Below are 22,598 nucleotides of genomic sequence, written 5' to 3' on the forward strand. Positions count from 1 at the left end.
TGGTCTAAAAAGGAAGGCGTTCTGAGGCGGACCGCTGGCGCGTTGCTATTTTGAGAAACTATAATAGATTTTTCAATACACCAAAACTAACCCGGTCTAAACTCCGGCGCAGAGTTGCGCCTCGCTTACACACTGCTTAATAAGCACAAGAGAGGAATAGGCAAATATCTTTGAATATATGAAAAAAATGTAAATATTAAGGATATATATAGGATATATTAAGAATAGATATAGAATATAAAGGATTAAAATATTACAAAACATATTATTTTCTAGCCTTCATAAATATGAAAAATCACTGCTTTTATGCCTTCTTTATCTCGGGAGGCTTTTTCAGTTCATTCATAACAATTTGCTTTTGTATAATGTTATTATTATTAGCAGTATTATTTATTATATCCATATTTATATTTGTTTTATTAAAAACAAGCTTAGATTTGCCCACCTGTCAGGTTTTAGACCATATGGGGCACAGCATGTGTTTTAGCATAACTCAGGTTTTTGAGCACATTTTGTTATTATTGTTCATTTATTAGTTTGCTCGAAATTAGAACTGAATTTAGAAATAGTTTTGAAACGATTATTTGCGCTTAACAAACAAAAGTATTTATTTATAGACTAATTGATGTCTGTGCATAAAGTTTTCCCTATCCAAGAGCGAAAGTGAAAGTGATCCATTATCTCTCATTCTCACACAGTAGATGCTCTGTTTAACAGTTTTCTGTTAAAAAACTGTTAACTGTTTGCTTGTGAAATGCTCATTTTTTTCACTTAGACTTGGCGTCCTGCGTCGCAGCTGGCTCTTAAAGGGAATGGGAGATGAGACTGTAATTGGTTTATTCTTAAAACACACCTATAACTCATTAATAAAATAAACTCAACCCTTTTAGACCATGCGCGGAAGCGCAAGGCAGATTTCCCGTCCTTAAATTAGCAAAAAACGCGTCCCGACACGCCCTGAAAGCGTTTGCGCCCTGCGTTTTGCGCATGGACCGTCAAAATAGAGCTCATAGTCTTATTGTGTTCCTTTTATATAATTCACAGAGACCAATGGTTCTTTATGTCAAAAATGTAAAGAACTAAATGTAAATCTGTGTAACTTTTCACAGCAAAACAAGAAATGCTTCATGGTTATAAATAATGCTTCAAATTTTGATAAAGATTGCAGCAAAATATGTAATTATATGCTGCTATAATCAGACCCCTTATCCCCCCCCCCCCATAAAATAAAATAGCCACATGTCTGGGAAAACACGTCTTGCGCCTCATTGCGGCGGGTGTATGACAGGGTCCCAAATGTGTCAAACTCAGTTCCTGGAGGGCCAAAGCCCTGCACAGTTTTAAGTTCCAACCCTGCTTCAACACACTTACCTGTAGGTTTCAAACAAGCCTGAAGGACTCAATTAGTTTGATCAGGTGTGTTTATTTGGGTTAAAGCAAGTCCAACATTTAAACCCATTGCGTCCTATGCCATACAAGCTCTGGATATGCTGCGTTAACAATCCTTACATAACCCGAGATTATATAAGCATATTTCTATTTTTATGTGTTTGGCTGGTCCACATGAATCATTTATCTGTCAAAAGCCATTAGGTTGACTTCTGGTATGCAGTTTTAGAAACACCTGTCTTTGATTTGACTTTTCTTCAGGAGAAGAGCATGAAGATTTTTTGTGCTTTGAAATAAGTTCCTCCATTTGAACATACAATATGTTCTTAGGACCATTATTGGCTTGCAAGTCAGCATTAGTAAATATATTATGCTGTATTTAGATCAAAAATAGCTGCAAGCAGGAAATGAAATGAAAAAGGATGGACACTGGGATGGGTATAATGTGGAGTTTCCCTGTATTTAAAACATTCCTGCCATTTTTTTTTTGTCTTTGATGTCATTAATATTTAAAATAGTGCTGTTTACTGCTTTGCATGCTTTTCCAATTGCATATTTTAGTATATTTAATATATCTTAAACCTTACTTGGCATTTATTGTGGACAGCAAAGAAAGAATTTCATTGCACTGACAACGCAGTTCCTTTATATGACAGTAGATGCTTTGAATCTCGCATCTTTAACATAATCAGAAACTGTAGACTGAATCAGGTTTGATTGGCTTTCCTCTCTGCACTCGAGAGAGCACTGTGATTGTCTCAAACCAACAGATGCTTCCAACATAACAGGATTTCACAGGTCTGTTGATCCGATTTATCCACACTCATTAACCCAATGAGAGCAACAGGATTGGGAACGGTGACTGACAGGCCTCATGGATGTCCATCAGAAGCTTAAAATGGATTTTCACACCCTGAAGGATCTTTGTGATGTACAAAAGCACGCCAAAAACATCACCCACACACATTTTGTTGCCAAGAAGGTCATTTTTAGAAACCAATCTAATCAGACATTAGGGTAAAGGTTAGGGTTAAGCCAAGAAAACTACATGCCTACAAGTGACAGACTGGAACACTTGGCAATGTAATGCAAAAGATTAAGGCTATTAGACTGAGTTTGAGCAGTTTGTTTGGACTTACAGTCAGTGATGTTCTAGAAGCAACAACAACAGATTAGGAAGTCTATGAATCAGTCTACTGTATGTGAAGCCAAACATCGAAGACTTCAAGAACAAGAGACACACTTAATACACTTCACTGAACATCTACACATAGACATCGCCTATATACTATATAACTGCAGGTTAACTATGTTTATATATTACAACTTCAACTGTTTAAAGCTATTAGTTAGTTAATAACAGTTATTTGTAACTAATGTAGTTATAGTATCTAATAACCTTAACTTTTATGAATTTGATTGTTATACAATAATGTAAAGCTACCTTGAAACAATAATGATTATGAAAAGTGCTATACAAATAAACTTGAATTGAACTGAACTATAAAGAACACATCCTAGCAAACAATCATCTAATTGATTTGGCTGTCCCCAAACTTTATCTGATAAAGCTGGTAGTTAAGTCTGTACAACCCAATAAACATTGTTATATGCTCTATATACTCTCAACAAATTTTAGTTAGTTCTAAAATTGGAAACCAATATGAGGTCTGTTGTTGGATTTACCATGTAGCCACCTATATTTCTCTTAGTGCCACAAGTGAGATTCCATCTAATGATTCTGGTCTAGAAGGGTGCGTTATACACTACGTTGGTGCATCCCAAATCCCATACTTAAGAACTATTCAACCCAGGCTCATACTGAAAATGTACCTCTAAATACATTTTCTGGAGGCTGCGAAATACATCCCAGGAGGTACGTATTTTTGCAGTCTTTGTTTTCCCAAATTCATAAGAGGTCGTATGCTTTTTCAGATCTCAAATTTCTCTCACGAGTGGTATTCGCCCCTGCTGTTCTCGCAATAAACCCACTAGAGGCCGCTATTGATTTACTGCTTGACTGACTGACTGACCGACCAATCAACTGACTCATTCTCCTCCTTCCCTAAACCCAATCAATTTTATCAATTGACCTGCCCACCCACTTCCCTAAACCCAACCAACATCTTTCAAAAGCAATCCAGAAAAACAAAAGCGCTTGTTTCATTTTTACCATGATGATTTCAGATTTTCCCCACCCTGTTATTTACTTAATTAATTTACTTAATTTAGTTTTTAGTTTCTGTTTTTGTCTTACCTGCCTTCTGGAACCGTTCTTCTTTAAACTCAAACCCTGTGGTCGTGGTCGAGTCCTCTCTGTTTCACTAAGCTCACACGGAGGTAGCAGGCAGCTGAAAAGAAATGCGAAGAGGACTGGAGTCAAACCGCCCTGTGGAGTTCATTTAAAAAATGAAATTTAGCCATACGTACCTCTGGCTACATAATTCGTGGTCTCCAGGAACGTGTATATAGAACTACGTTTTCAGAATGAGCCTATGTTGGAACTATTCTATAGTATTTTGTAGTATAAACAACATATTCACACTGAAAATTCTAAAAATATTAAGCGCACTTGAAATACCCAGATGACGTATTTAAGCGGTAAACAGATTTGCGAACCTTTGTACACCACTTAACATTTGGTTATTTTGGTGTGTCACTTGTGTTCCTCATGAGGCCATGCTTTGATAGCAATAGGGTAACTGAATCAATATAAGGGCTTCAGTTTGACTTGTTGCACCTTGAGTGTGTTCTGGTGAACTACCAATAGCGATTAGACCAAAACCATTAGAATTACCAGCATGGGTGGTGGGCATATTTTAAACTCAAACCTCTCAAAAAGACTTTCATTGAGTTCATTCATTTTTTTTGTGCACATTTTGAAAGAATACATAAAAAATGCTTAATGGAAAAGTGGCAAGATGCACATCAAATTTAAAATCGCACATAAAAAAGAAAAACATACGCTCACAAAAGAGTGGGAAAAACTTTTACATAGATAAAAATGTGCATAAACAGCCTGATCTCACGTAACTATTTTAGGTATTGTCAGTTAATTGGCTATTTTGCATTAATTTGTACAAGTTCAGTTGTATGAAAATGTATGATTTTAAAAAGGAGGCATGGCACTCAACCCCACCTCTAAACCCAACCATCATCAGGGATGATCAAATTGTACTTAATTGCACGAATGCTGTTGAAGGATTCGGATTTCTGCTTTCCAATCCGTCTCATCATGGACCAACATTTATCCTTTTTATCATCCTGTTTCTCATCATTTGTTTTATTACATATAATTATTTGATTATTTGAATGAGTATTTACCTTTGAATTGATTTTGACTAATGAATAAGTTAACACATTACTTAATATAAGAATGTTCAGTGCATTTGCCTGTCTCTTTATAACTACTTTCAGGAGCCACCAAACTAGGTCAGAGGTCTCTGAGACCTAGAGTGGAACGGAAGGCTGAGGACTGGAAGCAACTGTTTTGATTGTTATTTCTATGAGTTAATACTATCTAAAATGTTTAAAGCAGGGGTCTCAAACTCGCGGCCCGCGGGCCATTTGCGGCCCTCAGTGCAATATTTTGTGGCCCGCGCTGACCGCTGTACATTGACAGAATCAGTGGAGCGCTCCACGCTCCGCTGATTCTATCCGTACACAGCGGTCACTGGGATTCCCCGCCTGCCGAAGTGACGGGAGGGAACTCGCGCCAGCCAGAACCAAGGTAAGCTGTTCCCGCCCCTGCCTGCCACTTAGCTACCTATCTGCAGCCTGCCACCTACCTAGCTACAGCCTGCATCTTATATATATTATAGGTAGATACAGACTGGTACAGACTGATGTGACTGGAGTGGGGTGGGGGTGTTTTATTTATACATATACGCCTTTTTTTAGGTGAGGGCAGGCACGTGCACACATAGGGCTCAGTCTGTGCAGAGCACATGCCCTTTTTAGTCTTGGATAGAAAGTGCCCTTCCAAAATGATCAAAAGTGCTCCCGCGACGCGGCACACCTTCGGTCCCGCCCTTCAGTAGGCGCGCGACAACACAGCGGATCAGTACGCGCGCGACAACACAGCTGATCAGTACGCGCGCAATACCACCGCTCTTCAGTACACGTGCATCCACTCTACAGATCTGCACCAATCACCCCCCCCCCAAGTTCCATACTGAGGGTCTCAACTGCTTCCGCTCTAAAGCCAAATGTGGTTCAGATTTGTGAGCAGAAGCGCTGTCAAGTCTCTGGCAGCAAGGAGTAGGCAAAAGATGCCATGTTCAGAAGAACTGTTCATAATCTTCACTCAATGTTTATTAATGTTCAGGACACTTCATGTTCATTAATTAAAACTGTTAATAATGACATTTGAGGACTTTTTTTTTGTGAAATCCCTTATGCGGCCCAGCCTCACCCAGACTTTGCCTCCTGCGGCCCCCAGGTAAATTGAGTTTGAGACCCCTGGTCTAAAGTGATTTAGCTATTTTTACGGTTAATTCTTTTAAAGTGATTTGACTTTTTATTCAAGATAGACTTTGTGTAGTAAGGATATTATAACTACCTGAATGTAGATTATACCGGTTTTTAACCAGTTTTGATAAGGACGGCTGAGAGTACACTTAGCCTTGGATAAGCAACAGATTATTCTTTAAGTGTGTGTGTTCTATTTGATTGTGGATCTATTTCACAGGTCTGGAGTCAGCTCTAAACAGTCTAGTGGATGTCTGACATTTATGCTTAAGATATTGTTTAGAATTGTACGCACGAACCCCACATGAAAATGTTCCTATGTCTGTGTTTTAACCAATCAGGTTAGAACACCTACATGTATGACACAGTTACTGATGTTATGTGAGAGTGTAATTGTAAAGGCTTTTGCTGATGAAACTGCAAACTATCTTCAGTAAACTTCATTTATTTATTTGAATCTCTGACTCCGGCTCTTCATCATCTGACAGACTGCTCATTCTTTCGATTAAACTGTATATCATCCCTACACTATTGTACAAAAGCATACAAATTAGCCACTAAAACAAAAAGTTATGAATTGTTGTGAGATCGTGTTGGCATAAACTATGTTGGAAAGAAATTTCCTGAATAAATTTGATCATTTAAAAAAAAAATAAATAAATAATTAATGTGATAAAAATGAACATGATGGGACAGAATTTCATTTTAATTTAATTGCATCTTCATCTTCTGAAGTGCAAGTAATTTATTATATCAGACAAAAACGCACATCGTGGCTTCTACTAGCAAATAGTTTGTTTTCATATTTGGCACCATTGTCAGGAAGTGACAAGTTTGATCAGTTTGATTGGATGGAAACTGAGCTTTATTTGCATGATTTATGCAACATTCTAATTTTGCACACATGTATTATTAACATATTTAAGTGGAAACATAGTTACACTGGCTTCGTTCGAAACAGCCGACTACTCAGTAGGTACTGCATTTGAATGTAAACACTAGGCTGTTAGAAAACTACGTTCTATACAGTATGAATATGAACAGTATGAATGGAACCAAAGAGCATAGAATCACCAAGAGGCGACACTCTAGTGCAGTTTGGGAAACTAGATGGCACGGCAGCCATTTTGGAATGAAAACTCCAATAGAACAACAACATATTATAAGTCTGTAAAATAAACTATTTAAAGTTCAATTCAATTCAATTCAGCTTTATTTGTATAGCGCTTTTACAATGTAGATTGTGTCAAAGCAGCTTCACATAAATGGTCATAGTAACTGGAACAGTGTTGTTCAGTTTTTAGTGTTTAAGTTCAGTTCAGTTCAGTTTAGCTCAGTTCAGTGTGATTTAATCATTACTGAGAGTTCAAACACTGAAGAGCAAATTCATCGATGCGTAGCTCTACCAATCCTGAACCATGCGAGCCAGTGGCGACAGCGGAGAGGGAAAAAAAACTTCACCTGATGGGAGTGAAGAAAAAAAACCTTGAGAGAACCAGACTCAGTTGGGCATGACCAATTTAATTTCTCCGCTGGCCAAAAGTCTTGTGCAGAGCTTTAGTCACCGCGGTGGAGGCTGATAATTGTGATAGTAAGTGCTGTATTGTCGGCTTTCAGGTTGTATATCAGCTTTAATACGCTTTTTAAATAATAAAAAAAAGCAGCTGCTTGCTATCGTGACAGCAATAAGATCCAATGCACAGCCGAACGCTTTCACTTCAAAATGGCGGAATCCGGGGCTGTTGCTGGGCGCTGCTGTTTTAATGGAAAGTACTATTGAGTGTCCCTTTTTTGTCATGATCACATGACCTACCTGCGTGAGCTGTGTCGCTTCACTCCCTTTCATGAATTTTCATGCAGCGTGCATCGGATACACACTCCAGAATCTTGCCGGATGGTAGGTAATCTTGCATACTGATTTTCAAATTTTATGAATTCAGACATACTACTTGGCTTGCATTCTGCTTTAGCGCAGTGTTTCTCAACTACCGGGAACATTTTCAGTGGGTCGCTGAGTGTGTGGGCAAAAAACCAAGAAAAGTTTAATTTTTAACTTATTTTGCTTATATTGGACTTTTATTTTGAAATACGCGCTCGACAACCATAACGTTTGACATGTGAAATTTCATTTAATTATAGCAAGTCTTCTTATGATTTATCTGCCACTACTTGTGTATGTCAACAAATAAAAACAAATGAATTATAATTCCTAAAATTATATTATAGTTCCTAAACATTTGGGTTGTGGCTTGATGACCATGTAAAAATGTGGGTCCCATGACCAAACCAGTTGAGAACCACTGCTTTAGTGTACTATATAGTATTGAAGTATGCGATTTTGGACGCAGCCACTGTGTCCTAACAACCTGCCTTGTGACAAAATTCCAGCGACAAGCTGTTGGTCTGTCTGCACCAAATGAGACGTGACATGACAGAAACAGGTAAATACCAGCCACTGCATTGCCAACAAAATGGTAAAGGCTTTTAAATGAGTGAATACATAGTGAACCTCTTTAACATTATTAGTGAGCGACTGATGTTGTTCGTTTGCACTAAATCACAGTTGTGACTTTCATTTTAAAACTGTTAATTATTTTATTGTCAAGATCTGCTGCTGCTTTCATTTGTATGGCAATAAATGTCTTTTAAAATTAAATTCAACTCACATTGGGAGCATTTAACACTGAAAAAAGAACATAATCTGTACGCGAGGTGGTCTTTGCCATGTTGTTGTTCTGTGGCGACATTGCGGATATAGAAAGCATCTCTGAAATAGAAATTTCACACGTGGCCATCTCAGAAAGTTAGAACAAAAAGTCTATTAAACATGAAAAAGATGCATGTTGAGGTGCCACGTCACATGTAGTTAGGGCAGGGGTGGCCAACCCTGTTCCTGGAGAGCCACCTTCCTGCAGATTTCAGTTGCAACCCATATCAAACACACCTGCCTGGAATTATCACGTGGTGTTCAGGTCCTAATTAATTAGTTCAGGTGTGTTTGATATGGTTAGCAGCTGAAATCTGCAGGAAGGTGGCTCTCCAGGAACAGGGTTGGCCACCCCTGAGTTAGGGCATAGTGTTAGTTTAACCCTCCTAGTTCTAATCATCTCACTCTGAGCAAGATTCAAACAACCATTGAAGGCGTGTGAGTCACACTGATGAGGTTCCCAAAGACCTCGTCTAGAATCAGATGCTAGCCATTGGTGGCTTTTAATGGATGGTCCCTATTATACACACTGCAGAACATGTTTGCTGTTTGATATGCAGTCGGATCCCAAATTGCTAGTTAGAAAGTATGAAGTTCTTGTATTAGAAAGAATGTGTGGTGGATCAACTTCATTCAGCTATGCTGGTTTAAAAGCTGGGCCGGCAATTACAAAACTGACGACAAACTCAAAAGACAATCATGCTTGTTTTCTTCAGTTGCTCCAGGCTAATATGTAGCCTTAGTGTCTATTGTAATCAATAGCTAGAGGACACTTTCAGTTAGATTCACCCACTTCCTCGACGGAATTCCCCTCAATTTTCAACGTTCAAACTAGTACCTTTTGCAGAAAACATAATTTATTTAGGAATATACTGTGTTCAGGCAGACTGAGCATGTGATTGACCTTGTTTATACAGACAGTAAAATCACTTCACGGAAAAGAAATAGCAAACAACATCATTAAACCTCACAAGTAAGCTGTGCAAGTGCCGTTAAGTTCTCTGCTGGCTTTGTGTTGGGTCCCTTAGTCCGTTTTCTTTTATCTTCAGTAACTTTGAATAGCCGTGTCGAAGCGAAGTGTTGAGAAAATCCATGTGGTTTAAAGTTCACAGGTACAATACATATGCTTGGTTGCACAATCTTTGAAATGTTGTCAGCGTCTATGACGTTTTTGGATGAGCAGGGAAGGGAATATCCGAGAGGTGTATGAACTCTTTGATGATAGTTTTTGACCTCCAGCTTCACCTGAGATGCTGGTAAGTATCTGATATCCACTGTTATGTCCAGCCGAAGTGCAACCTGAACCTCAGGATGATGACATCATAGAGTCAAATCAAAAGGAGCAACAATGACCCTGCCCACCACATACACACACACACATACACACCCGCTGCTGACAAGAACAACTCTGAATCCAGAGCAATAGTATAATAATATCATAGTGAATTAGACTCTTACATATTTGGCCTTCCATCTATCACAGGGGAAAATATACTCATTCTCAAGTCCTCAATCTACATTTCCTTTCTCCGGAACAAAACATTCAATACACAGATTAGCGTGAAGCACTTACTTTGACCTTTGGCCTTCTCAAAACACCGATCTGTGACATCAATAAATGATGTTCGATTTAAAACTCAAACATGTGCTAAGTGCAGGCGGGTCTTTATCAGATCATACTCGAACGAACTTTAACCTCCCCTAATCACCGCGGCACTTTGCTATCTGTGTAAGAACAAAAGCACCACAGTAAAAGCCACCATTTAGCTTTTTTCATGATGTCAGTCACCGCTGGTGGTCCAAGTGCTGAGCGCTATTTGTTTATTTAGTTTTAAATGTCTTTTTCATGTGTTGTCCAGCATTGGTAACTTAGTGTTGGTGTTGTACTTTTGTGGAACAAAACAAAAAGATAAGAGCCAAACGAAAAAGAAAACGAAACAAAAACAGCATGCAGTTAATTCAGCCAACACAAAATAAACAAACCAATGCGTTTACATGTCTTTCCAAGTGATTGTCTTTCATTCTAAACAGAGTGTACACACAAGCAAAGAAACAAAACAATGAACGCAAAACTGAAAGAAAATAAAAAAACAAACCATGTGCGATCAAAGAAAGTATATCAAAATAAAGGTAAAGCACAACAGATCCCGAGCTTGATGTTTTGTTGCCGTTCTTCAGTAGAGTGACCAGGCGTTTAGGAAAACAAGATCCCCCTTGTCTTCGTTTTGTGTTTCCGTGTATTCGATATCTTCATCCTATCAAACAAATGAGGAGAAGCCGGCGATAGGGGCTCGGGAGCCTGGAGCCAAGCTGCTTGGGGGCCGATAAAGTGTGCCGTGCTGACTGGGTGGGTTGGAGCTCTGCTGGGATGGAGTGGGAGTCCGGCTACCCTTGGGCCTGAAAAGGCTGCCAGTTTGGGACTGGCTCTGGGGCGTAGGAGAGCTGAGCTGAGGGGGGAACGGTGGCAGAGGAGGAAGAGGAGGCAGAGGGGGAGGAGGGGCGCAGTGTTCGGGCTCACCCGACTCAGACTCTGTGTAGTTGTAGGCCTGCGCTCTGGAGATTCCCTTCTGCTGCCGGCGCCAGGAGTTGTAGTAGGTCGGGTCGCTGATGTAGTGGTTGACAAAGGAATGGGTCTTCTGGCGGTTGGGGTCCACCTCATATTCACTGTCGCTGCCCTACAGTGGAAAGAAAGGGAACGGGTGAGAAATGGAGAGCGAACTGCTTCTGTAATCTCAGATTCAAGGGAGGAGATGATTTGAGAAGGTGTCCGAGTTCACTCCACAGAATCTAGAATGCTCTAGAAATGATATTCATTTGTCATTTTGACAGCTGGGTCATAAGTTTTCATCAGTTATCGTTACACCATAAATGATATAAAATATTATGTAAAAGTTTGGGGTCAGTGTGGTTTGAGGAACTATTTCAATACCCTTTTTTGGGCAGAGGCATTCTATTTCCAATAAATTACAGGAATAGTTCACACCAACATGAAAGTTGTTTACTCTCCGTCATGTGGTTTAAATACTTTATGAGCTTCTTTCTTCTGTTGAACATAAAAGAAGATATTTTGAAGAATGCTGGATGCTGGGACCCATTCATTTTCATATTAGGAAAACAAATGCTATGGAACTCATTAGTTCTCAGCATCCAGCATTTTTCCAAATATCCTACTTTTTGTTCAACAAAAAAAAAAGACACTCAAATAGGTTATCAAGTGAAGAGTGAGTAAATGGTTGCAGAATTTTCATTTATTTGTAAACTGTCTCTTTAAATTGTACAAAACTGACAACAGTCCTTTTTAATATTAGACAAGGCTTATGTTAATATATTCTTTAAAATGGTTATTTTGATACTGATCCGCAAACTTGTGTTAGCTATAGTTTAGTATATTTGTAATGATTAATAACTGTCAATTGCAGTCTTTTACACTTTACATTGGTGGTTAATGTGAAGAAGTGTAACCCAGCTATCACATATGCAACATTATTTATGCAGTAGTGGTCAGAAAGTTGGTTGAATTTACTTGTCAACTGAAAAAAGAGGCTACAGTGAAAGTTAATAAAGGTTAAAAGAACAGAAATGATGACTTGTAAGTGTGAGTTCAGTGAAAATGATCGATTTGAGTTTATCATTCAGTCGCAGAAATTTGAGTTACTTTAATCGCTATCGCATCAAAGTAAAACAAACTTCATGTTACCATACAGTATGAATGTTAGGTAAAAACCTTCTAGTTATAGTATCTAGTTTATAATCTTTAGTTTGATCAAACAATGTGTTGCGACCTCCTATTTATCTTACTCTACTCTCACAACATGATGTAGACCATGATGAACCTCAATGGAAACCTAATTACATGAACAATTTCCAATTCTATTGGTCCACCTTTGGAAACTCTATATTTTCTTTCCAAATAATCAAACCTTTATTAACTGTAGGAAAGTAGTTGTGAAACGAGCACATTGATTAATCTGTCAAAAATGATCCCAAAATGAAAGAAAAGCAAAACCAAAACAGGGAAAAGAACCTATCTATTATTTAAAATAACCTCTCTACCACTTTACCCTCTGGTACCAGTCACACGCTGAGTTTTGGGGGGTTTGACCATGTATGAATGAACCTAATGGAGAGGATAGGAATGGACAAGCACTAGGAAGCGACTTCCTGTCAATCGATGCACAATGCATTTCCTCACCCATTGAGTTGGAAGAGTTTGAAGGCCCCCAGTCTTAAAGGAGAAAACAAGCGCCTCCTAGAGGTAAACAGAGACATGGGGTTTAAAGCAGTGAAGAATGGGCCCTACATCATTTTCATGGGACAAACAATGGCTGCTATTTTTAAATGGTGCATTACCCATACAAAAAAAAAAAAAAAGAAAGAAAGAATTGACATATTGCATGTTTTCTATCAATCATAGTTGCGAAATTACAATAAATCCAGAACACTGTTTAAGTTTGTGCAGAAATATTTTAATAAGCAAAGCATGTTAAAATTAAAATAAAGTATTTATTATTATTTATTCAATTAGCATTACATTTGTAACAATGAAAAAAATTGCAGGATCAGCATAACAATTTAATAAATATAAAATTTTTAAATTCATTTTATGAATTAGAATTATTGTGTAATGAAATAGAATTCAGTGTAATGAAATCTCTTTTTTGCTTAAGAATATATTCATTTCAAGCATTGATTCTTGTTTTTACGCTTTCTACATCACAAACAACATTAAAACAAACTGAAACAAGTCAAATAAAACTAAATCAAACCAAACAAGACAAAACAAAAACCACAACTAAGCAAAACAAAACATAAAAAGAAACAAATGTGAAAACCAAATAAACTAAAACATAACCAAACAAAACACAAAAATATCAAAAAACAAAATTAAACCAAAAAATGAAACAAAAACCAAGTCAAACCAAAGCAAAATCCATATAAATACAAAGCTAAAAAAAACAAGCAAAAACAGTAAAACAATCCAAAAAATCAAACAAGACCATACAAAACAAAACAGAACAAAACAAACCAATAAAGTAACTAAGAAACCAACCGAACAGACTCTAATTGGACCTGTCTGATAAACATCAGTATATCTAAAAGTAAAGTTAAGGAAATAAAACACCATGCTGTCATACCAGCAGGTTTTGTAGCATGAAACATTTTTTTTTGTAAGGGTAATGCGGGCAGGGAGTAAATCTTCTCAACACTTTGTGACACTTTAATGCAGTTCTTGGAACAACGTTGGATAAGTTCCTCATGACGGCTTCCTACACTCTTTGTCAAGACAGGAATCTGCACTAAAACAATGGACAACTGTATAAAGATCTGCTCTCCATTAATATCTTCCACCAGCACCATTTATCACAACAACTTTGGTTTTCTCAACATGACATTTCTGGCTCACATTCTAGAGTTTCACCAAAGATGCATCATAAACTACTAACAAAATGCCAACTGGAGAAGAAAACAGCTTAACATAACAGAGAAGAACCACTATGGCTTGGGGTTTTATGTAGACTTAATCTTCAGCAACACTTTTTGCCTTCCCTGCATTAAGAATTCAATCTGGTAGTGTTCATTTTGAACTTTTAAAGGTAGATTCTGAATAAATTCTGTTTTATTCACCCTTTGAAGTCTTAGGCTAAATAAGTTTGTATTTATATACAAATGGTCACACTTTACAATCAGGTTCCTTTAGGTATAAAGTACATCCAAAAGGGTTGTTATCACAGAATAAAGCTGTAAAGCACTGTTGTATCAGACAGAAGGGTTTATTCTGCAAAAACAACCATCCTAGATGTACTTCATATTAAAAAATACATATTTATATTAAAAATTATATATAAATATATATATATATATATATATATATATATATATATATATATATATATATATATATATATATATATATATATATATATATATATATATATATATATATATAAACACACAGACAGGTTCAAAGCTCTTGAATTCTTTACTTCAGTTATTCTTTACAACTGCAGAGTATTTGGGCCTTTTCATCAGTAAAGGAACCTGACAGGACAACAGGAGATGGCAAAAAAACTGCTGCTGCTTTGAAATTAGACTGACTTCTATTTATCTATTGATCAATGTCCATGAAAAAAAACCTAATCTAACCCTAAGCCTAAATGTAAAATACAGTAAAAACCCTCTAAATCAGTCGAAACACGTCAATCTGAAGGCAGTTTGGTTTGGTTGCTGGACGGAGCTCACTGACAGGAACAGTGAACAGCTGTTTACTACTGAAACACTACATGCAGCAGTTAGAAAACAATCGCAAGACGTTAATTTGGACAACTATGTAGATATTTTAAATCAATGAACTTGTACAACTCTGATACAGTACGAATCGCAGACCTGAGACACGCCCAAGCTGGTTACTATCATCGTTACCTTTACATTCGTGACATGTTTTTTTTTCCAACTGAGAACATAGTCCAAGTTGATGCGCAGCAGTTGGAAATTTAAGCCACAGTTATGTCTGTAATTAACAGTGAGGCTAGTTTTGTCCGAATTAGCCTGTTCAATCACAGAAAACGGGAAATGCCATTACAATAATTATTTTAATATGACATATTTAATAATGAAATCAAATAATTATAGAATAGTATTTAAGTTAATTTTAAGCGGTCATTTCTTTACATTTAGATTGTGTTTTTGAATGCAGCATTTCAGCATTTTTTCTGTGTCTGTCTATGTGTGTTATAATGAAAAGGCTAAGAATTCACAGATCTCTCTGGTACAGCATTATTGTATGCACACATATGTGCCACACATGCCTGTGTTTAAATTCCAGAGAGGAGAATAGTTTCCCCTAAACCAGCCCCTCGTCCCCCAAAACAAGAGCTGCACAGGCAATGCCAAAGCCTTTCATCCTTTTCCCCCTTCAAATAGCAGAAACATTTTGGAAAAAAGCCATATGATTAAATGCAGAACACTGGTTTTTATCTCTATGCATACAAGAAAGTTCCCATTTTAAAATCTAAATTTCATGACATCCCTACAAATTCACAGCTAATTACTTTTTTTTATTTTCTTTAAGCTATGACTAACTTGCTTCGTACATTTCTTTAAAATAAAAAATAGATTTATTCACATTTATTTAATTATTGACAGACAAAATAAATAAACTATATATATATATATATATATATATATATATATATATATATATATATATATATATATATATATATATATATATATATATATATATATATATATATATATATATATATATATATATATATATATAAATAAATAAATAAATATATATATATATATATATATATATATATATACACAAACTCCAAAAAAGTCAATAACTTTAGTCAAAGTAAATGGTATTTTTAAATATTTCTTTGGGCTTGGATTTTATTAATTAATAGACATTTATTTCTATTTTCTACAAATGAATATAAAAAGATGTAAATCATATCATGATAATTAATACAGTCTATACGGTTTCTCAGCATAAATGACTACACCCCTTTATATCTCTCTTTTAAATGTATATTTTAATTGTAATATTTTCTATAAGGTGCTTTACAATAATACATCTGTGCATGCATTAGATTAGTCAGTACCAAAACCAAAACTGGAAATACTCAAACAAACCTTTTGAGAGAAATTATTAAATACAATTTCAATAAACAAGTCAAATCAAGAGAAACATAAAAAAATATACATTTAGGGCAAATTTTGTAGCTTGTAATATGTTTTTGCAATAACACGCTTGAATTCAAATGTATAAACTTTCTGTTCCTGAAGATGTCCAGTGATTTAACTCTTATTTTAATGGATAGAAGTGTTTAATAAAAAGAACACTTCTGTAATAGAACTGTTTATTATTTTTTTTTAAATGCACCAAAATGTATTGTCTATATTCACTGAGAAATGGGTAAAGATATTCATTTTAAAATGGGTGTGTTCTCATTTATGCTGAGCACTGTATATATAAGCCCAAAATAGAAACAAATGTAAAATTACTGATCATAAATTACTATCTTACCCCACGATTGCTTAATATTAAGCGTATAATGATATGAGCCTATTAAATGGCGGTAGGTTTTTAATGAAAGACATTCCAGTCATTCCAGCAAATTCAACAACTCAATAAGCAGCAAACAAAACCCCCTGCATTTCAGCTTTGAAAGCTTTTTCTGTTCAGCGTGACCTCAGTGAAGCCGAACACACATACTCACACTGTGTGTGTGTGTGTGGTCATCAAAACATGTCACAGTGACCCACCCCTGCTGACACAGGAGGGTCTGACAGCTGTTCACTCCCCACAAACATGTTTGTTTGCATTCATTCACTCCTCTAGAAAGTCAAATATGACAGAAATCCACTCTATGAAAATGAATCAAATGAGAGCCTGTCAGCTGTAATATGAGCATTTGGCCAAAACACCTGGATGGAGCATTCAGCTCAAAATGAAGGGCAATTACACTGATGATTATGTAGATGTGACTGAAAAAGAACTGTTCATTTTGTTGTGACAAACTAAAAACAAAAAGACTGGAATTTGGAGGTAAAAAAAAAAACACACAAAATGTATTTATTTATTTACAGTAGGAAAACTGGTCCTGTAAGGTTTAGACAGACCATGGATTCAGGCTTTATATCTATCTAAATATTGCTTGTAAAAATTATTCATAATTGAATGAGTGTGTATTAGTAGCAATGCGCTGTGATTGCGATGTGATTGTATATCGGCACTGGTGGGAGGAGTGCGTAGTGTCCCACCAGTGATGGTATAAGGCCATATTGCACTGCATTGAGTGTGATAATGCGTTCATCCAATCAAACCAAACACAGAGTCTTAAACTGCTTTCTTGAACATGACAATGAGTTCACTGTACTCAAATGTCCTCCACAGTCACCAGATCTCAATCCAATAGGATCCAATCCAATGGGATGTGGTGGAACAGGAGATTCGCATCATGGATGTGCAGCCCATAAATCTGCAGCACCTGCGAGATGCTATCATGTTAATATAGATTTAAATCTCTGAGGAATATTTCCAGTACCTTGTTGAACCTATGCCAAGAAGGATTTAGGCAGTTCTGAAGGCAAATGGGGATCCAACCCGGTACTAGTAAGGTGTACCTAATAAAGTGGCCAGTAAGAGTATTAAATATTATTAAAGAATGATACTCAAGAAAGTAAACACTACTAAAAATGTAACAAAAAGGCATTTTACATGCAATAGTTAGAAAAGTGAAATAATCAAACTATTAAAATAAAGACAACCAAACACGAATGCAACATTTAATTTTGTAATTTTTTTGTTTTATGTTAAAAAATGAGTTGCCAAATCTTTAATAGATGTACCAATAGAAAGACAAATAAATAGGTCGAATTGCATTAAAGGCAAAACAACATTATTAGTAAATATGTGAGCAAACACAAAAATAACAGAAAGCAAATAACGATAGGAAATCTTTGACGGGGTTGCTTAATGAATTCTCAGATGGGAGGATCAGATCTGGAACTGCTTGTTTGGCACGTATTTTTAGTCTCCTGCCAAGAGAGAAAGTGGGCCAAGATGTTCCCATACGAAGAAGAAAAAAAAAAAAACGAAATCAGTTTTGATTATAACACCGGCCCTACAGAAAACCCTTCAGCACATCTCAAACTCACTCTAGTCTAACATATGAGAGAGAGAGAGAAATACATGATGTCCAAACATATTTTACACTGGATTACGGCTGTTGTTTTCTTTTTTGATGCATCACTAAAGAGGCATTAGGCTTGTGACATTTTCATCCAATCTGCTCCGAATGAGGTTTTGAGGCAAACGTGACAGTCAAATCAAACTCATATATAGAGACTGAGGGATGAGAGCAGAACAAATCCCGTAGCAGCCCAAATATAAGCTTAGAGGAGTCTTACATATTCCTCACAGCCATTACTATATTAAACACAGCGGGAGGGCAGACAGACAAAGACCACAAAACATAACACCGGCAAACTATTGTTGTGTAGTCTGAAATGAATGACAGGCAGTGGTGCGTTTGCATGTTTATGATCAGTGTCTTTCAACGTTGTTTACATTTATTTCATTTACATATTTCTTTATAAGTTTAAATTAGTTGATATTTTTAATTCAATTTAAAGTAAAAACAAAGTTTATAATAATGCTGGTTGCAATAATAATTAATGCAACCCTGGTGAAGAGGATAAATAAATAAACAAAGTATTTTATTTCATTTTGTATATTTTAAATTCAATTTGAAGTAAAAAAGTGTTCGTTCTTATTATCTGTAATATTAACACTGGTTGTCATATATTTCACATTATTTATTTTATTTATTATTCAACTAAAATAAATAAATAAATAAAATAAAATAAACAAATAAACAAACAAACAAACAAACAAACAAATAAATAAATAAATAAAACAAAATCTTACTAATTCCAAAACTATTTGATGGTAGTGCATTTTGTAACACAAAGGGCCCTATCATACACCCGGCGCAATAAGGCGCAAGGCGTGTTTGCCGAGACCTATTGCTATTTTCAGACTAGTACAACTGTAATTTTCACATTTTTCGCCACATTGTTTAAATAGCAAATCTATTTGCGGCACTTTGTGCACTCATAGGCGTGCTGGTCTAAAAAGGAGGTGTGTTAAGGCGCATTGTTGGCGCATTGCTATTTTGAAGTAACTGAAATAGACTGCACAATTGACCGACAAAAAGCTGGTCTAAAGTTCAAAGCAGAGTGCGTTAGTTATGTGACTATGCCGGTCCAAGCTCTTAGAGAATACTTAATTCACACAGTATGTACAGAAATACATAAATATCTTTACATGTGAAAAAAATTGAAGGATTAAAATGTTACAAAAATTATTATTTTCTACATAAATATAAAAACCACCGCCTCCATGTCTTCTTCATGCTTCCATGCCTTTTCCATTTCATTCATGCAATTGTATAATGTTGTTATTATTAGCAGTACAATTTATTATATGCATGTTTTTATTTGTTTTATTAAAAACAAGTTTAGATTTGTTCACCTGTCGGGTTATGGAGTAGTATGAGTCACCATATGGGGCATAAGAATAAGATGTGTGTTTGGATATAACTCAGTTTTTTGATCACGCTTTATTATTGTTGCAATACAAACTAAAACTTAATTTAGAAATATTTTTTTTAATAAATCTGTGCGCTTAACAAATTAAATTAAATATGTGGGCTAATTGATGACTTCAGTGCAGTGCGTACAACACTGTTTCCTTATCAACAAAAGTAAAGGAGTAAAGACTAAAAGTAAAGTAAGGAGAAAGTAAAGAGGCCGAATGGCGGAGGCTTGTTCTTTATCCTCACGCTGCAAATGCTCTGTTTAACTGTTTTCTCGCTATTGAAGCGTTCAGTTTTTCCACTTACAAAGTCCACCATGTAAATGGCAAATGCGCCATGGCGCGACACAACTGACTCTTAAAGGGAATGGGTGATGAGACTCTGATTGGTTTAATGCACATTATCCTCAAAACAAACCTATAAATCATTAAGAGAAAAAGCTCAACCCTGTTAGACCAAGCGCCAAAAGTGGATTCAGACACGTCCTAATGCTTTTGCACCATGCACTTTAGACTTCGTGCTTAGATCTGTAATATAGAGTCTGAGGTTTCATTTATATCACAAAATCACTTTTTACATTTAAGAAACTACCATAATTTCCCAAATAAATTTTTAGCTAAAAGAATGCAACATAATTTAAATAAAGAAATGTTTACTCTCTCATTAAAAAGCATCTACTTATTTGAATAAATACATATTATTTTGTTTACAAAATTATAATATTGCTACTTGTCAAATTCCCAAGTTTGTTAAATTACATTGATTAGTGTATCACATGACGATGCAGTGACGCAGTAGGTAGTGCTGTCGCCTCACAGCAAGAAGGTTGCTGGGTCGCTGGTTCGAACCTCGGCTCAGTTGGCGTTTCTGTGTGGAGTTTGCATGTTCTCCCTGCATTCACGTGGGTTTCCTTCGGGTGCTCCCTCACAGTCCAAAGACATGCGGTACAGGTGAATTGGGTAGGCTAAATTGTCCGTAGTGTATGAGTGTGAATGAATGTGTGTGGATGTTTCCCAAAGATGGGTTGTGGCTGGAAGGGCATCCGCTGCGTAAAAACATGCTGGATAAGTTGGCGGTTCATTCCGCTGTGGCGATCATGGATTAATAAAGGGACTAAGCCAACAAGAAAATTAATGAATGAGTGTATCACATACAAAGCAAAAATAAATGAAAAATTAAACAAAATAAAAAATACAAAGTTTTATCGCCAGAAAAAGCTAAAACTGAAACACTGCAAATGCATTATCAACACCTGATGACCCAGTCCTAGATGTTTTATCGAATTCTGATATCCTCCATATATCGACACGCTTCTCCAAATGAAATTTCATTGTAACACAAGCTTGATTGATTCCAAGCAGAAACTTTCCATGAGAACAAACTCTGAGCTATTTGTGTCTTTCTGGGAAGAATGTGACAGTGTTGATGATGTGATGCTGGGATGATCATCACAGAGCCAATTAAAACAAAGATGCTTTGACATGGAGATCTGCCCTGCTGAGAGCTGAAGCTATGCTGCCAAAGTCTCTGACATAGAACCAAAAGCAGATTTGAAAACACTTAGGGTACATTTACACCAGAGAAGTTTCAATTTAAAATGCATAGCTACTGTATATGCTAACGTTACGCACTACTCTGAAGCTTTTGACTATTGAAAGTACTATAATATATTATCCAGAATAGATAAAGATTTCTTTCCTTTTAAAACAGCATGCTAAACCTAAAGTGCACTAGTGTAAAGACAGCCTCCTTGTCCAGCAAACTCAGACGAGCAGACAGAAATACAGCTGTCCAGCATCTCTTTTATCTTATATAATTTCTCTGCTCAGGTGAAGGTGCTCAGGTTTGCTGCTTTGCCAGCTGAACAAAGTCAGCATTGTAGTGTTTTTGGAGACAGCTCAATGGATGTGCAATAGCCTGGAGTTTTCCGCTCAATAAAACTTCAAAGAGTGATTTGAGGCTCTCTCTTCACCCGGCTGGACGGTGATGATGCTGGAGTTCAGCAGGAGCAGAAGCAGGACAGGAGGCGCTCTGTTCTCCAGCAGCAGCCAGAGTGGGACAGATGACAGACATCGGGAGAAGTGTTGGCAGAAGGAGTCAGCGAATATGTAGAGGGTATAGCTTGTGTTTGAAAGGATGGAATTTGGGGAGATTTTAAAATTAAATAATATAAAATAAATTAAATTAAATAATATTAAAAGAAAAGAAAATAATAACATTTAATTTAATACTTTTTTGTGAATTTGTTCATATATAAAGTAAAATTAAACTTCTTTAAATACATTTTGGCTGCATAAAATTAAATAACATTAAATAAAAAAAATTATTAAATTAAATCAAATATAAATAAAATTTAAATAGTAGTTCAAATTGTAAGAAAATAATAACATCAAAACATTATATTAAAATATTAAAATAAAATATACAATTTAATTAAAATTGATATTAATAATTAATAAATATATTAATGAATAAATTAATAATAATAATAATAATAATAATAATAATAATAATAAAATTCTATTAAAATAAATCAAATAAAAATTAAATAATAAAAGAGATTACAGAAAATAAAAACATTAAAATATTATAGTAAAATATTTTAATAACATTTAATTAAATATAAAAAAATATTATGTTTAATTAAATATAATTAAATAAAAAATATATTAAATTAAATTAAATATAAATAAATTAAAATATAAAAAAGTTAAAGACAATAATCACATTTAAATATTATATTAAAATAGTACAATAAAAGATAAAATTAAATTAAATATTAAAATAATAATAAAAAATTAAAGACAATAATAACATACATTATATTCAAATATAATAAAATATAGAATTAAATACTAAAATAATAAAAATATGTTTGAATTACATAACATTAAAATAAAAAAATCTATTAATATTAA

At 35.5% G+C, this 22,598-nt stretch overlaps 1 protein-coding gene across 14 annotated transcripts in view; it reads right to left on the bottom strand.

Annotated features, from left to right (window-relative positions):
• Nucleotides 1–9,405: 9,405 nt before the first annotated feature.
• Nucleotides 9,406–22,598, bottom strand: part of sdk2b (sidekick cell adhesion molecule 2b) — a 628,575-nt gene continuing 615,382 nt past the window's right edge. For 8 of the 14 annotated variants that reach the window (XM_087276682.1, XM_087276680.1, XM_087276681.1 and 5 more), the window contains one exon: nt 9,406–11,241. In XM_087276682.1, coding sequence (XP_087132808.1) covers nt 10,825–11,241 — 417 coding nt within the window. In that variant the 3' untranslated portion in view covers nt 9,406–10,824. Of the gene's footprint in view, nt 11,242–12,758; nt 12,816–22,598 lie in introns of all 14 variants that reach the window. The other 6 variants (XM_087276677.1, XM_087276675.1, XM_087276678.1 and 3 more) reach the window with 1 other exon arrangement.

This window comes from Danio rerio, chromosome 12, assembly GCF_052040795.2.
Source record: "Danio rerio strain M-AB ecotype USA chromosome 12, GRCz13ab, whole genome shotgun sequence".
NCBI classification, from domain to species: Eukaryota; Metazoa; Chordata; class Actinopteri; order Cypriniformes; family Danionidae; genus Danio; species Danio rerio.